Source organism: Gadus chalcogrammus, chromosome 19, assembly GCF_026213295.1.
Source record: "Gadus chalcogrammus isolate NIFS_2021 chromosome 19, NIFS_Gcha_1.0, whole genome shotgun sequence".
Taxonomy (NCBI): domain Eukaryota; kingdom Metazoa; phylum Chordata; class Actinopteri; order Gadiformes; family Gadidae; genus Gadus; species Gadus chalcogrammus.
This window is the reverse complement of record NC_079430.1, coordinates 184134-199560: the sequence shown is the minus strand read 5'-3', so window position 1 is coordinate 199560 and position 15427 is coordinate 184134. Positions and strand designations below refer to the sequence as shown.

The window sequence follows — 15427 nt, the reverse complement described above, 5'->3', positions numbered from 1 at the left end:
CTTTTTGCTGAGTGGAGAGATATAGATTCTCGCGCAAATCTTTAATATATTAATTAGCCTTACATAGTCAACACTACCAATCGAGGACCTGGCCTCAGTTCACTCCAGACTATTTGCGTAGCCCTCCGTTATTTTCAAATGGTAGTTTTATCTAGGCTATAATGTTGGAGATGCTGAGCACATCGCAGTCGTTTCAGATGACCCATCCAAGATTTGTATCGGCCTCCTATCACATGTTTTTGAGTGTGGAGATGTGGGACATAAACGCTTTGCGTGTCCACATAGACAGCAGGGGGCGGCTCGCTCCGCTGATGCGGCGGACGGCTCTGGTCGGTCCGCGGCTGGTGGGTCGGGTGCTGGGTCTGCGGTTGTCGGGTCCTGTGTTGAGTCTGCGGCTGGCGAGTCTGCGGCTGGCGAGTCCGCGGCCGGCGAGTCCGCGGCCGGCGAGTCCGCGGCCGGCGAGTCTGCGGCCGGCGGGTCTGCGCTGGCGAGATCCGGTTGCTGGTTCGCGGCCCGTGTCTACAGCTGGTGAGGTCCGGTGCTGGGTCCACGGCTGGCGGTCTCCAGGGCTGGCGCCGCGGTCGCGGATGCGGGTGCGGATGCGGGGTGCGGATCCCAGTGCTGTGAACGTGGGCAGCCGGTGCCACTGGTTCGGGCCACCGGTTGCCTCATCTTGAGGAGGTTTGACTTGGATAGTGAGGAACAGAGCGAGCCTAAGAAACAGCAGGCTCCTGTGGCCTGCGGAGAACCTGAGCAGTTCTCAGTCTGCAGGCACTGAAGCAGCTTCCACAAGTTGTACGGGCAGAGATCCCACTGTGATTCACCCAAGAAGGAAAGGGTAGTTAAAATAGTCAGGCATTCCCTGTGAAGGGGAGGACATGGAGTATGACTCTGAGTCAGATCAGTATCTAGCATAGGTGAAGCTTCTCAATAGGAACAAGAATCTCTATTCTTTGGAGGAAATAAATCAATTTCTGGATGTGACATTAAAAAGTCTGTTAGACTGAATGACTACTTCAGATGACCACTGAAAAGTTCATCAGATCGGTTGATGTACTCTGTTTTGACCTCTTGGATGAAAGAAACGCTTTCGCACTCAAAAGCATATTACAATTTCTGACGGAAAGCGAAAAAAGGTAAAAACTGCTAAGAAGACTAAAAAGTAACAGATCATGTACCACACGGTGTTTTTCCTCTTTTTGTTCTTCCTTGCTTGTTCATTGTACTCTGTTTCTCTTCTCTGACCTCTATGCAGAGCCTTAAAATAGGGTATGTGAACATCAATGGTGGAGGGAGAGACAGACACAAAAGGGCGATTAATCTCTGATATCCGCCACTCAAAAGGGTTGATGTGCTGTTTTTGCAGGAGACGCAACTAATCCAGCAGACGAGATAGATTGGGGTTTATGGTGGGAGGCTTCATGTACCCTTAGTCATGGCACAATCTTAGTGCAGAGGGTACTGTTCTGTTCAGGAAAGATGCCAATGTAAGGTTTTATCTTCTACTGAGTGGTGAAAGGGCAGGCTGTTGTTTGTCAGGGCAGAAATAGAGGGCTCTTGTGTTCTGCTTTGCTAACATATATGCCCCAAATCGATGAACAGAAGATGGGTTTTTCGCCCTGCTAGAAAGTGAGGTGGGGAATTACCAGCACGATCATTTAATCTTTGCGGGGACTTTAATGCACTCTAGACTTTACTATAGACAGAACAAGTGAAGAACCCCACCCACTGTCATCTCAGACACTTAGTGGTGTCATCGCACACCTGGATCTGTTGGATACATGGAGGGTCAAACATCCGCAATCCAGGCAATACACCATGGTGAGGGTCCACAATAACAGGGTGAGTGCAGCTAGACTAGATAGGATTTACATTCCAAAAGTCCTCAGCTCTAGATTAGTCCACAGTCACATAAGTCCAGTTGGCTTTACTGACCATCACTATGTCAGCATAGATTTGATCATTTCGCCAGGTGAAAGGTTGGGTCCTACTGGTCTTTTAACAGTAGACTTCTGCATGACCATACTTTCTGCAAAAGCTTTGAGAGTTTTTGGCAGCAGTGGAAATCTAGGAAAGCAGATTTTGTTTCTTTGAAGCTGTGGTGGGAAGTTGGTAAGGCCCAAATTCGTGTGTTTTGCCAGCAGTATACCTCCCACTCGACTGCTAGGATAAAGGCAGCAATTCAGGAGCTGAAGCAGTATTAGGAACATTGAAGAGGGGTGACATAGGGTTTGGATCCCACCACGGGTCATCTGCTGCAGGAGAAGAGATTGGAGTTGAGCTCCCTCCTGCAGGAGAGAGTGAAGGGAGCTCATGTCAGGTCTCGCTTCCTCCAGCTAAGGATATGGATGCCCCAAGCTCTTTCTTTTTTAATCTGGAGAGATCGGTGGCACAGAGGAAGCAGATGAGCTGCCTTAAACTTCCTGGAGGCAGAGTGAACACCAAGTCCGGGTGAGATGAGGACCCATGCGATGGACTTCTACGCTGACCTCTTTGGGGCAGAACAGTGCAGCATGGAGTGCCGTGAGGAGCTCCTGGAGGGGCTTCCTCAGCTCATCCCAGGAGAGAAAGCTGCTCTGGACTCTGAGCTGACTCTGGACGAGTTGACAGCCGCTGTCAATCAGATGGCATCAGGACAGGCACCAGGGATTGATGGTCTCTCCACTGACTTTTACAAGCGGTTCTGGAATACCCTTGGACTTGATTACATGGGGTTTTATTGGAGTGTTTCAGAACAGGATCGCTTCCTGTCTCGTGTCAGCGAGCTGTGCTTTCCCTGCTTCCCGAGAAAGGAGACCTGGCCTTACTTAAGAGCTGGAGGCCGGTTGCTCTCCTTTGCACGGACTATAAGGTGCTTTTCAGAGCCCTATCCAACAGACTTAACCCATTTAGCCGGGAAAGCATTGCCGCTGTTCTAACCTTTAAAGCCTGGGGGCGCTGTTGCGTCATTCTACCCTTTAAGGACGGGAAAGCGTTTGCGTCGTTTTTCTGTATAAGGGGGGTTTTTGCCCAAAGTGTCGGCCTCTGGCCAATGAAATGCATCAAATAGACACATATAGGTGTCAACTTGTTCCTCGTGAGTTAGTTCAGAAATTTTCTTCAAGCAAGTATGGCGGAATTTGAGACTGAAGACTTTTCTGACGGTAGCGATTTCGCGGAGTTTCTCGGCTATTCGAAGATGTTGATGAGGCCGAGTACTTTGATGACGAATACGAAACCGATTGACCGGGAATTATGGAAGGCACATGTTCGTGAATGACGACGAGGAAGAAGAAGTATGGAATGGGGCTATGGGAATGGGGCTGCTTGTGTTGCCGGGCGAAGAGATTACTGGCGACAGAGTAAGAATCTCTTTCGGACGCAATTAGCCAGAAATATGTCCCGGGACAGATTTGCGGCCAGCTGGAGGAAAGGACAATAGTAATACTTATTGATTGGGATGATGCTGTAATAGTAATTACTACGTTTATATGTAAGAGATGTATTACTGTCCCGGAGATGCGTAAAGCACCCGGGTGCGTAAAACCAGATAAGCTTCTCTGGAATGTCACTTATACTTATCAATAGTAATACTTATTGATTGTGATGATGCTGTAATAAGAAATTACGACAGTTTATATGTAAGAGATGTATTACTGTCCCGGAGATGCGTAAAGCACCCGTAAAAACCAGATAAGCTTCTCTGGAATGTCACCAGTGGCGTAACAAGGCAACGACGGGCCCGTATGCAGATGTTCAAGGCTCTTCCAAAGAATAGAGCTTCTTGGAATTTCACACCTAACTGCGATCTCCAGAACAATAAGGCCTAGGCTACTATACATTCCCAAATTATAGCCTGTATCTTTTAATTACGCTACTTCTTAGGATGGAATGCAATTGTATTGTATTATGCATAATACTTTTATTCAGTAGTCATCACATACAAGTGCATGTAATTTAAAACGCAGACTGTTTACAGTTTTTAGTCCCAGTCTGTTCCCCTTCCATGTTTGTTATTATATACTTTATTACTTTCTTATATACTTATTTCACTTTATTATACTTTATTTTTTACTGTTTTGTGCTGTTCCTGCACTTTTAAATATTTTTTTATTTACTTTTCTACCTGTATGTAAATATTGTAAATATTTGTAAATAAAAACTCAAATTTCCCATGAAAGCCACAGGTGTCAGCTCTCAATACTTTTTGAATTGTGTTCCTATCTGTTACAGGGGCTGAGAAATCAGTAATTTAGTAGGCGTTGACACAATTGCTGAATTTCTAGAAAAACTTCAGGTTTGGGGGCTTTTCTGAAATCGCCTATAGGTTTTACAGGCATTTTTTCCAGGCGCTTTAGGCCTAAATGGGTTAAGGACATCCTGGGAATACTTGTACATACTGACCAAAGTTATTGTGTACCTGATAGGAAAATGATGGACAACATTTTCCTTATTCGAGATATTATTGATGTGTGTAGATCCCATAATGTAGATTTTGGTATTGTTTCTTTGGACCAGGAGAATGCTTTTGATAGGGTGGATCACTCTTATTTATTTTCTGCACTTAAGGCTTTTGGTATAGGTGATGGTTTTCTGGCCTGGATTGGTTTATTGTATAGTGGTGCTCAATGTATGGTAAGGATGGGGGCAGGGCTGAGTCGGCCAATCCCTGTTCAGCGAGGGATAAGACAGGGTTGTCCTATCTCCGGTCAACTATATAGCCTAGCTATTGTGCCCTTGCTGTGCATGTTGAGAGGTCGGCTCAGTGGTCTCTCACTGCCGGGGTCCTATAATCTTGATTGTCCACTTACTGTTTCTGCGTATGCAGACGATGTTAATATTTTTGTCTCCAGACAGGGGGATGTTCAATGTTTGCAGGATACCCTGTCCCTGTATGAAAAGGCCTCATCTGCTCGGGTGAACTGGGCAAAGAGTGAAGCCTTATTGGTGGGACAGTGGAGGGTTCAGGCAGTGCCCAGTCTGCCTGGAGGTCTTGAGTGGGGGAAGGAAGGCCTGAAAGTGTTGGGAGTATTTTTGGGCACTGAGGGTTTTCAAAACAAGAACTGGGAGGGAGTTAAGGAGAAAGTGTGCGCTCGGTTGTCTAAATGGAAATGGTTGCTACCCCAGCTGTCGTATAGGGGAAGAGTTCTGGTGGCCAATAACCTGGTCGCCTCGACTCTTTGGTATAGGCTGATTGCTCTGACGCCACCGAGAGGCCTGATGGAGGACGTTCAGCGAGTCATCCTGGACTTTTTCTGGTCTGGCCGGCACTGGGTCCGGGCAGCAGCAATCTACCTGCCTGTGGCTGAAGGGGGGCAGGGACTGATTAACATCCAGGCAAAAATTGCCTCTTTTAGACTTCAGACTGCACAAGGCTGCTGTATAATTGCGGCCCAAGCTGGTTTGACGTAGCTCGATTGCTGCTGAAGAGAGCTGGGCGATTGGGCTACAATAAACAGCTTTTCCTTCTACAGCTTGAGGATGTGGACTTAACTGGACTGACACCTTTCTATAGCTCGGTATTGCAGGCATGGCAGATTTTTAAGGTTGCACGTGCCACAAATGAGACTCCGGGCATGTGGTTGTTTGAGGAACCTTTGTTTTATCATGACCTCAAGGACTCAAACACTGCAATCTGCCAGCCTGCGAGCCTGTCTTAGAGAGGCTAGCTGCACCAAGCTGGGCCATCTGATGAAGATGACGGCAACATCTGTGGACGCCTTGAAAGAGAGAAGTAACATCACCTCCATCAGGTTGATCAGCAGAGTGGTGGAGGAAGTCTGTGCTGCCCTGCAACAACCTCTGAGAGAATTTGTAAAAAAACGCACTTTGTGTGACCAGTGGAGCGAAGAGGGAGAGTACAGTTTCCCCGCTCTGTATATCACCCCAGTTGTGGGGGAGTGGCAGGAGGGAGGAGGTCAGCTGCTGTCTCTCACAACCCCACACCTGGAGACTTTTCAGGCTGACAGTATGGTTTGAGCTTTTAAAAAAGTGGTTTCGGGGTCTAGGGGATTTTTCTTTTGATTTGGTTATTTTTGGCCCAAAGTACTGTGCTCAGAAGAAGATTGTACACACATTGGTGAACTTTTTATCTGGTTCTGCCAAGTTGGCCATCTGGCTAACACGCAGGAACCGGGTTCAGAGTATCGGTAGTGTGGAGCCGGTGCTGGTTCTGAAGGGCCTGCTGAAGGCCCGACTGAGGGTGGAACATGCCTATTATCAAATGATGGATGATATGCAGGGCTTCAGTCACATATGGGCTGTTGGAGGGGTTTTATGCTCTGTGGGGGGTGAAGGAGAGCTGAATGTAAGCATCTGATTAGGGAAACACGTTTTCTGTTTGTTGTATTTTAGGGATGTTTCTGTTTTGTTTTTGTTGTTTTTTTTGGCATTGCTGAAGTGATGATGTGACAGTGATCTGTTTTCTCCTTGCAGTTGTGCAATAAAGGGATTTTGAAAACCAAACCTCCCCTCTCTTCTCCCTTTCTCTTATCTCCTCTTCTCCTCCCCTCTCTTCTCCGCTCTCCTATCATATCCTATCCTCGCCTTGACTCTCCTTCTCTCCTCTCCCCTCCCCTCCCCTTTACCCCTTCCATCTCCTCCCCTCCTCTCTCCTCTCCCCCCCTCTCCTCTCCTCCCCTCCCCTTCTCTCCTCACCTCTCCTCTCCTCCTCTCTCTTCTCCTCTTCTCTTCTCCCCTCCCCTCCTTCCCTCACCTCTCCCCTCCTCCCCTCCCCTGCCTGCCCCTTTCTCCGCCCTTCCCCTCCTCCCCTCCTCTCCTCCACCCCTCTCCTCCTCTCCTCTCCTCAGAGTGTGGTCCAGGGTTCTATCGCTCCCTGCTCCAGGCGGGAGGCTGCAGTAAGTGTCCTCCCCACAGTTGGGCCAGGGAGTCCGGGGCCCGGGTCTGCAGCTGCGAGCCTGCATACTACAAGAACCCTGCGGACCCCGCCAACATGGCGTGCACACGTGAGTCCCAGAGAGGGCCTTTAGCAACAGGCTTTAAGGCGTTGTATGTTTTAATATTCAGTATGTATGATCTTGTTCTGATATGTTGCATGTGCACATTGGGGCAGGTTGTGTTGCTGTTTCTTTGTGTTCTTCTATCATCATGCAACATATCCTGTTCTTTCTCCGCCATCTTCTCCTTTCATTGTCCTCTTCTCCGCTCTTCTCCTCCCTTTTCTTATTTTCTCCTCGTCTCCTCAGTATATATATATATATCTATAATGTCAGCTAAGAGATGCTCTTTCTTGCTTTCTTTCTTTATTTGGTGTATGTGTGTGTGTGTATGTGTGTGTGTGTGTGTGTGGTTGGGTGTGTGTGTATGTGTGTGTATATGTGTGTGTGGTTGAGTTTGTGTGTGTGCGTGCGTGCGTGCGTGTTTGCATGTTTGTGTGTGTGTGTATGCATGTGTATGTGTGTCGGTGTGTATGTGTGTGTGTGTGTGTGTGTATGTGTATGTGGTTCCCCCCTCAGGCCCCCCTTCCGCTCCCCGTAACGCCATCTCCAACGTCAACGAGACCAGTGTCTTTCTGGAGTGGTCCGTTCCAGTGGAGACTGGCGGCAGGAAGGACGTGCGCTACAACATCCTGTGCCGCCGGGTGCTGCCGGAGGGGCGGGGCTTAGAGGAGTGTGGCGCAAGCGTGCGCTTTCTACCTCGGCGCGTGGGCGTGGCCAACACCTCGGTGATGGTGGCGGACTTGCAGTCCCACACCAACTACAGCTTCCTATTGGACGCTGTCAACGGCGTGTCACTGTTGGCCAATGACCATGCCCGGCAGTATGTGACACTCAACGTCACCACGAATCAGGCGGGTAGGTTTGACTCATATCTACTTCTAGCAGCTAGGGGTTATTCTGTACAGATACAGTTCGTCAAGGAGCAGCAAGGGGTTAGACAGTACAGTACAGGTCATCGAGGAGCAGCTAGGGGTTAGACAGTACAGTACAGGTCATCAAGGAGCAGCTAGGGGTTAGACAGTACAGTACAGGTCATCAAGGAGCAGCTAGGGGTTAGACAGTACAGAGACAGGTCATCAAGGAGCAGCTAGGGGTTAGACAGTACAGTTAAGGGCATCAAGGAGCAGCTAGGGGTTGGACAGTACAGAGACAGGTCACCAAGGAGCAGCTAGGGGTTAGACAGTACAGAGACAGGTCATTAAGGAGCAGGTAGGGGTTAGATGGTACAGAGACAGGTCATTAAGGAGCAGCTAGGGGTTAGACAGTACAGTACAGGTCATCAAGGAGCAGCTAGGGGTTAGACAGTAGAGTACAGGTCATCAAGGAGCAGCTAGGGGTTAGACAGTACAGAGACAGGTCATCAAGGAGCAGCTAGGGGTTAGACATTACAGTACAGGTCATCAAGGAGCAGCTAGGGGTTAGACAGTACAGAGACAGGTCATCAAGGAGCAGCTAGGGGTTAGACAGTACGGAGACAGGTCATTAAGGAGCAGGTAGGGGTTAGACAGTACAGAGACAGGTCATCAAGGAGCAGCTAGGGGTTAGACAGTACAGTACAGGTCATCAAGGAGCAGCTAGGGGTTAGACAGTACAGAGACAGGTCATCAAGGAGCAGCTAGGGGTTAGACAGTACAGAGACAGGTCATCAAGGAGCAGCTAGGGGTTAGACAGTACAGAGACAGGTCATCAAGGAGCAGCTAGGGGTTAGACAGTACAGAGACAGGTCATCAAGGAGCAGCTAGGGGTTAGACAGTACAGAGACAGGTCATTAGGGAGCAGGTAGGGGTTAGACCAGGGGTGCCCAACCTTTTTTGACCCAAGATCTACTTTTCAAGTAGCCAACCTCCCGAGATCTACCAGCAAACCTACCTTCAAGTCGGGGGGGGGGGGGGGGTAGAGAACAATTGTTGACGGGGGGGGGGGGGGGGGGGTTGTATCGTGAACCTAGCTTGTTTCCCCTCAGCCATGCCAACGTTTAGGAGTGTGTAACTACTGTTGACGGCTTTCAACTGCTGTTAACAGCACATGCGCTACCGCGCGTATATGTCCCGCGCAAATTTAATTTCATTAAAAATAATAATAATAATAATAATCTTTTTTTTTTTTTTTTTCTTCACCCCTCGCGATCGACTTGGGATCTGTCGGCGATCTACTGGTAGACCGCGATCGACTGGTTGGGCACCCCTGGGCTAGACAGTACAGAGACAGGTCATTAAGGAGCAGCTAGGGGTTAGACAGTACAGTACAGGTCATCGAGGAGCAGCTAGGGGTAAGACAGTACAGTACAGGTCATCAAGGAGCAGCTAGGGGTTAGACAGTACAGAGACAGGTCATCAAGGAGCAGCTAGGGGTTAGACAGTACAGAGACAGGTCACCAAGGAGCAGCTAGGGGTTAGACAGTACAGAGACAGGTCATCAAGGAGCAGCTAGGGGTTAGACAGTATAGTACAGGTCATCAAGGAACAGCTAGGGGTTATACAGTACAGAGACAGGTCATCAAGGAGCAGCTAGGGGTTAGACAGTACAGAGACAGGTCATTAAGGAGCAGGTAGGGGTTAGACAGTACAGAGACAGGTCATTAAGGAGCAGCTAGGGGTTAGACAGTACAGTACAGGTCATCAAGGAGCAGCTAGGGGTTAGACAGTACAGTACAGGTCATCAAGGAGCAGCTAGGGGTTAGACAGTACAGTACAGGTCATCAAGGAGCAGCTAGGGGTTAGACAGTACAGGTCATCAATGAGCAGCTAGGGGTTAGACAGTACAGGTCATCAAGGAGCAGCTAGGGGTTATACAGTACAGATAAAGGTCTTCAAGGAGAAGCTAGGGGTTATGCCGTCTGGCTCTTGGATTTCAAACAAGGAACCTTACTCCATCCTCACCACTGTACTATCCTGCCACCTTTCAATAATGCTGTTATAAAATATACCTATTTTAGAGTAGGCCTACTCTAAAATAGGCCTATTTTAGAGTTGGCCTATTTTAAGTAGTCTATTTGTTTTAAGATGTTTTTACATCGAAGAGAAATATTGATTGCTTGGATATTTTATCAACATTTTTTATCAACAATTGCTCATATGTGTTTTCTACTAAAACATGTTCATAAAAAAGTGTTGCTTGTTGGAAAGGTTTAAAATATCTTGTGGAAATCTCTTTTCAAAGATGCAGGCTTTATTTATTCATGTGTTGTGTGAACATTGTTTGAATCATTGGCCGACATGTTAATAAAAAATGAATAAATACAAATTATGTCTTCCCCTCATCTTCTGCCTAGAGGCAAGAGGATGAGATGAGAGGAGGAGAGGGATCCACAAGACGAGAGAGGAGAGGAGGGGAAGAGAGGTCTGAGGAGGAGGAGGAGGGAAGGAAGGGAGGAGAGGTGAGAGGAGAGGAGGGAGGGAGGAGGAGGAAGGATAAGAAAGAAAGGATTTGAGCACGTGGGTTCTGTCAGAAGAACAGATGGCTCCTTCACAAAAATGTGTGTGTGTCCGGGCGTGGGCGTGTGCATGTTTGTGTTTGTGTGTGTGTGTGTGTGCGTGTGCGCATGTGCGTGTGCGTGTGTTTGTGTCAGTTTGTGCTTGTTTGTGTGAGTGTGTGTTTGTGTGCATCTGCGTGCCTGTGTCTAACTGTCTGTCTACGAGTGTCTCTATTAAACCTCCCGTCCACCAGATGACTGCTAGGCACCTAAAAGAGATTAGGATTACATTAGATTAGACGGGGGGGGGGCCAGACCACCTCTATACCAAACGCGTTCAGTGTCTAACACCATCAGTCAGTTGAACTCCCATCCTGTAGATATAGGATGTCTTTGCTGTTATGTGAGGCAGTTGATTATAGATGTACTATTTGGCACGTAGTAACATCCAAACGTAGATTTTTTTGTGAGATGTGACATAAAATCATGAAACAATAAAAATCCTATCTGAATTAACACATTTATTTCAGCCGCTGTGATCTATAAATGGGTTTTAATATTCAGATGAGAAATGTTTTGACTCTAAGATTATAAATATTTCATGCAGACATCACTTAGCCTTGTACTTTGGTTTACTCTGAGCATTTCAATGACACAAAAAGTGTCCACACTTCTGTAACTCCGTGTTGAAAGAAGTGTTTTTTTCATCGGATATAAATCTAATGTTTAAATCTCTTTCATATTCAGTTATACAATGACACAATAGGTGCCCCAATTCTGTTTCAAACATACCATATACTGAATCATATATAATTGATTATTCATAATATTTAAACGGAAAGGGGGAGAAGGAGAATGAAAATGAAGCCTGTAAAACAGAAATATAGGCCTATAAATTACCAGCCGTTAAATTACCTTTCACTTAAATGTTGAAAGTATCTGGCAGCACAATGTCTGATTCCTGCCAAAAACCAGCAGGAATAATTATAGCATACTTTCCAGAAATATAGCCAGAATTAATAATGCATTAGCTGTGTGTGTGTGTGTGTGTGTGTGTGTGTGTGTGTGTGTGTGTGTGTGTGTGTGTGTGTGTGTGTGTGTGTGTGTGTGTGTGTGTGTGTGTGTGTGTGTGTGTGTGTGTGTGTAAAACGTGCGCTCACGCTTGCTGCTTGTGACAGATAAATGAAGTGGTGGAGCAGTTGGCGTGCAAAGGGGGTGAGAGCGAGTGGTAGAGATGAGGAAAGAGAGAGGGCCAAAGAGGGATGGAGATGAGTAAAGAGAGGGAGACAGAGAGGGGTAGAGATGAGGAGAGAGGGTTAGAGATGAGAACAGAGAGGGGAGGAGAGAGAGGGGTAGAGATGAGGAGACAGAGGGAGACAGAGAGGGTTAGAGATGAGAACAGAGAGGGGAGGAGAGAGAGGGGAAGAGATGAGGAGAGAGAGGGGTAGAGATGAGGAGAGAGAGGGGTAGAGATGAGGAGAGAGAGGGGTAGAGATGAGGAGAGAGAGGGAGACAGAGAGGGTTAGAAATGAAAACAGAGAGGGGAGGAGAGAGAGGGGAAGAGATGAGGAGAGAGAGGGGAAGAGATGAGGAGAGAGAGGGGTAGAGATGAGGAGAGAGAGGGGTAGAGATGAGGAGAGAGAGGGGTAGAGATGAGGAGAGAGAGGGAGACAGAGAGGGTTAGAAATGAAAACAGAGAGGGGAGGAGAGAGAGGGGAAGAGATGAGGAGAGAGAGGGGAAGAGATGAGGAGAGAGAGGGGTAGAGATGAGGAGAGAGAGGGGTAGAGATGAGGAGAGAGAGGGAGACAGAGAGGGTTACAGATGAGAACAGAGAGGGGAAGAGATGAGGAGAGAGAGGGGTAGAGATGAGGAGAGAGAGGGTGGGAGATGAGGAGTGAGAGGGTGGGAGATGAGGAGAGAGAGGGTGGGAGATAAGGAGAGAGGGGTGGGAGATAAGGAGAGAGGGGTGGAGATGAGGAGAGAGAGGGGTAGAGATTAGGAGGGAAAGGGGGAGAGATTAAGGAGAAGGGTAGAGATCAGGAGAGATGAGGAGGGAGAGGGCTGGAGATGAGGGGAGAGAGGGGACAGAGAGAGGTAGAGATGAGGAGAGAGAGGGGGACAGAGAGGGGAAAGTGTGAGGCAGGAAAGGTCTCATGATCACGGTCCATCTGATGAAGAAGCAGAACATCATGGCTGCAGGAAGAGGGGGGGAGAGGAGAAAGACCTTTTCCTACACAGCAGAACCAGTATAAGACACATAACGCAGTGTGTGTGTGTGTGTGTGTGTGTGTGTGTGTGTGTGTGTGTGTGTGTGTGTGTGTGTGTGTGTGTGTGTGTGTGTGTGTGTGTGTGTGTGTGTGTGTTCAAGAGAGTCATTAGGTGTGTGTGTGAGAGTCATTAGGAAGTGTAAACAAAACAGAAATCTGACAGCTTCAGTGAGAGACAGACTTTTTTGCGAGTTAGCTTTTTTAATCTATACATTTTACCAATTACCTTTCATGACTGCTCTTGTTTTAAAGGGGACATATATCACCAGGTGTGAGTGTAATTAGCCATTAAAAGCCGTTTTGAAAATGTGCAGCTTCTGACATCACAGTTGGGCGTGTCCACCTATATGTGTGCTGGATAGATGAGCAACGTTTGCTACGGTGCACTGGGTAGGCTGGTAAACTGAGCTTTCCATCACACATCTAGGTGGACACCCATGGTTCAGGTTGTGGTTCTTGATCATAAGCCCTATATCTGGATCATTAACCTATGCCGTCGCTCTCTAGCCCCCCTCTCCTCGGAATGCTCCTGGTGGACCACGGTCCCTCTGGTGGTCCGCTTGGTATTCCAGTGTCTCTGGTTTCAGCCTCTTAAGATGCAGCAGATAACATGGCTGGCAGGCCACCACTTAGGGTACAGTTACCCTCGACCCCACCCCTCCACCCCTCATCGATCACCTGCAACGCTCCACTGATCTACTCAATCTCACTCACTCAAACACACACACACACACACACACACACACACACACACACACACACACACACACACACACACACACACACACACACACACACACACACACACACACACTTACATATTCGTACACAACATGCACTCATGCACTAATGTATACAAACACACATGCTCATGCATGCAAATACACACACACAGACACACACATACACACACACAAGGACACACGCACACACACACACTATCATGGTTGCACCCCAGGGGGCATTTTGCACTCTTAAAAGCTCTTAATTTGAAAGCAGTGTTGCTGCAGTTCCAGTTTCACTTTGGTACTCCATGAAGATATACTTTAAAACAAATGCTGTGAAAAAAACATTGAAACATAATTGTATCCACTGCCTGTTAAAGCATGGTTTTATGGTAAAGTGTGAAAATGAATGGATTAGACCTCATTTTGATGATGTGGTTATCTAAAGGTTGAGGTGTTTGACTATCAACCTAAAGATTATTGATCAAACCCTGATGTCCGCTCCCCAAGCAATCACTGGGGCATTGAACTACAGGCAGATGTTAGATTGTTTTATAGCAATGCTACTTCTTCCAAATGAAGAAGCTGCCGAAGAAATGGAAACCTTAAGGATTTAGACAGAATGGTTTGGAGCGCTATGTTGCGTTACTGAGCTGGTCCCAGGATTCAACCACCATTTTAACATCTGCTCGCGCAGGCCAGACATATTTAGATGCATGATGAATTAAAGGAGCCTTTCAGCTGTTGAGACATGAATCTGTATTGAAAGTGGGTCATCTATGTAGTTCAATAGTAAGGAAAATTAGTACATTTCTACTTTGGTGCCTTCTTGACCAAAAAACGCAGACAGTGACTTTCTGGCGCTTGTGGATTAAAGATGACAATTCCCACAATGCCAATCAGCGTTCACTCCCTGAGGGACGTAACATAACAGCCAATCAGCGTTCACTCCCTGCAGTCCAGAGTGAATCATAGCAGGAGGAGAAAGTGATTGTTGCCGTTTTATGTAATATTATTAGAGCTGTCAAGCGATTAAAATATTTAATCGTGATTAATCGCATTAATGTCATAGTTAACTCACGATTAATCGCAAATTATTTTTCTATGCTAAATATCCCTTGATTTTTTTGTCCCATAATTCTTCTCATTTTAATTCTCTTATCAACATGGTGAAGTGCATCGGCTTGCCTTGTGCAAATGATTTTTTATTGATAACAACATTGGCATATACTGATCAAAACAGGACGATACAAAAAAAGAGCCTATAGTGCAATTAAACGACTGCTTTGAACAAATGTCATTTGAACATAGCAGTCAGGCTACTGCTTCTTTGTTTTGAGCCAAAGGAAAAAAAAAAGAAAAAAAAGAAATATATATATTTGCGTTAATCGCGCGATTAATTTTTTAACGCCGTTGAAATTGGTTTGCGTTAACGCCGTTAATAACGCGTTTAACTGACAGCTCTAAATATTATATAATTTATAATGCTATCTATATCATATAATATATAATATCACGGCCAAAATCTGCGTCGGGTTCTCGGATGTCTCTGGTACTTCCTCAACAACAAGACTTGTAGTGGGGGTTATCTCGGCCAGATTTCTGCTCGGGTACCCGATGGGTGACAATTTGGATGAAACCGGTGAAAAATAATGTACTGTGTAAGATAAGAGTGCGGGTCGGGTCAGACGCCTGCACAGCGCGGGACGATCGCTGCTTTTGCGATTGCGAGCGAGTCTTCCCGGGTGCTGGATATGTTATTCAGGAGCAGAGGAGTCAACTAAAACCGTCCACAGTGGATGATGGGCTTTGCACAGCAATCTAAAGCACAACGCCAACACCAGATAATGTATTTCCCAGGCGTTCCAGCTGATGTGTCCAATTTCCCTTCAGGTGCGGGTCGGGCGTCAGTATCAATTTATAGCGGATTAATAATTTGCATGTGCGGATTTACAAAATAAGACCCTTGTATTTATTTTTGGCCATTTTTAAGAAGAATCGGGGGAAGAAACTTTGGCTTTGACTCTGTAGTCCAGATTGAACCGCGACTTCAGATTGATGGGGAAGGACCAGAGATGTTGGAG

General features: G+C 46.9%; 1 protein-coding gene across 1 annotated transcript in view; it reads left to right on the top strand.

Moving 5' to 3' along the window:
* Positions 1 to 2456: 2456 nt before the first annotated feature.
* LOC130372760 (ephrin type-A receptor 5-like) overlaps positions 2457 to 15427 on the top strand; it is a 38446-nt gene continuing 25475 nt past the window's right edge. Inside the window, exons 1-4 of the mRNA XM_056578920.1 lie at positions 2457 to 2639; positions 5821 to 5947; positions 6789 to 6944; positions 7455 to 7793. Coding sequence (XP_056434895.1) covers positions 2457 to 2639; positions 5821 to 5947; positions 6789 to 6944; positions 7455 to 7793 — 805 coding nt within the window. The remainder of the gene's footprint in view (positions 2640 to 5820; positions 5948 to 6788; positions 6945 to 7454; positions 7794 to 15427) is intronic.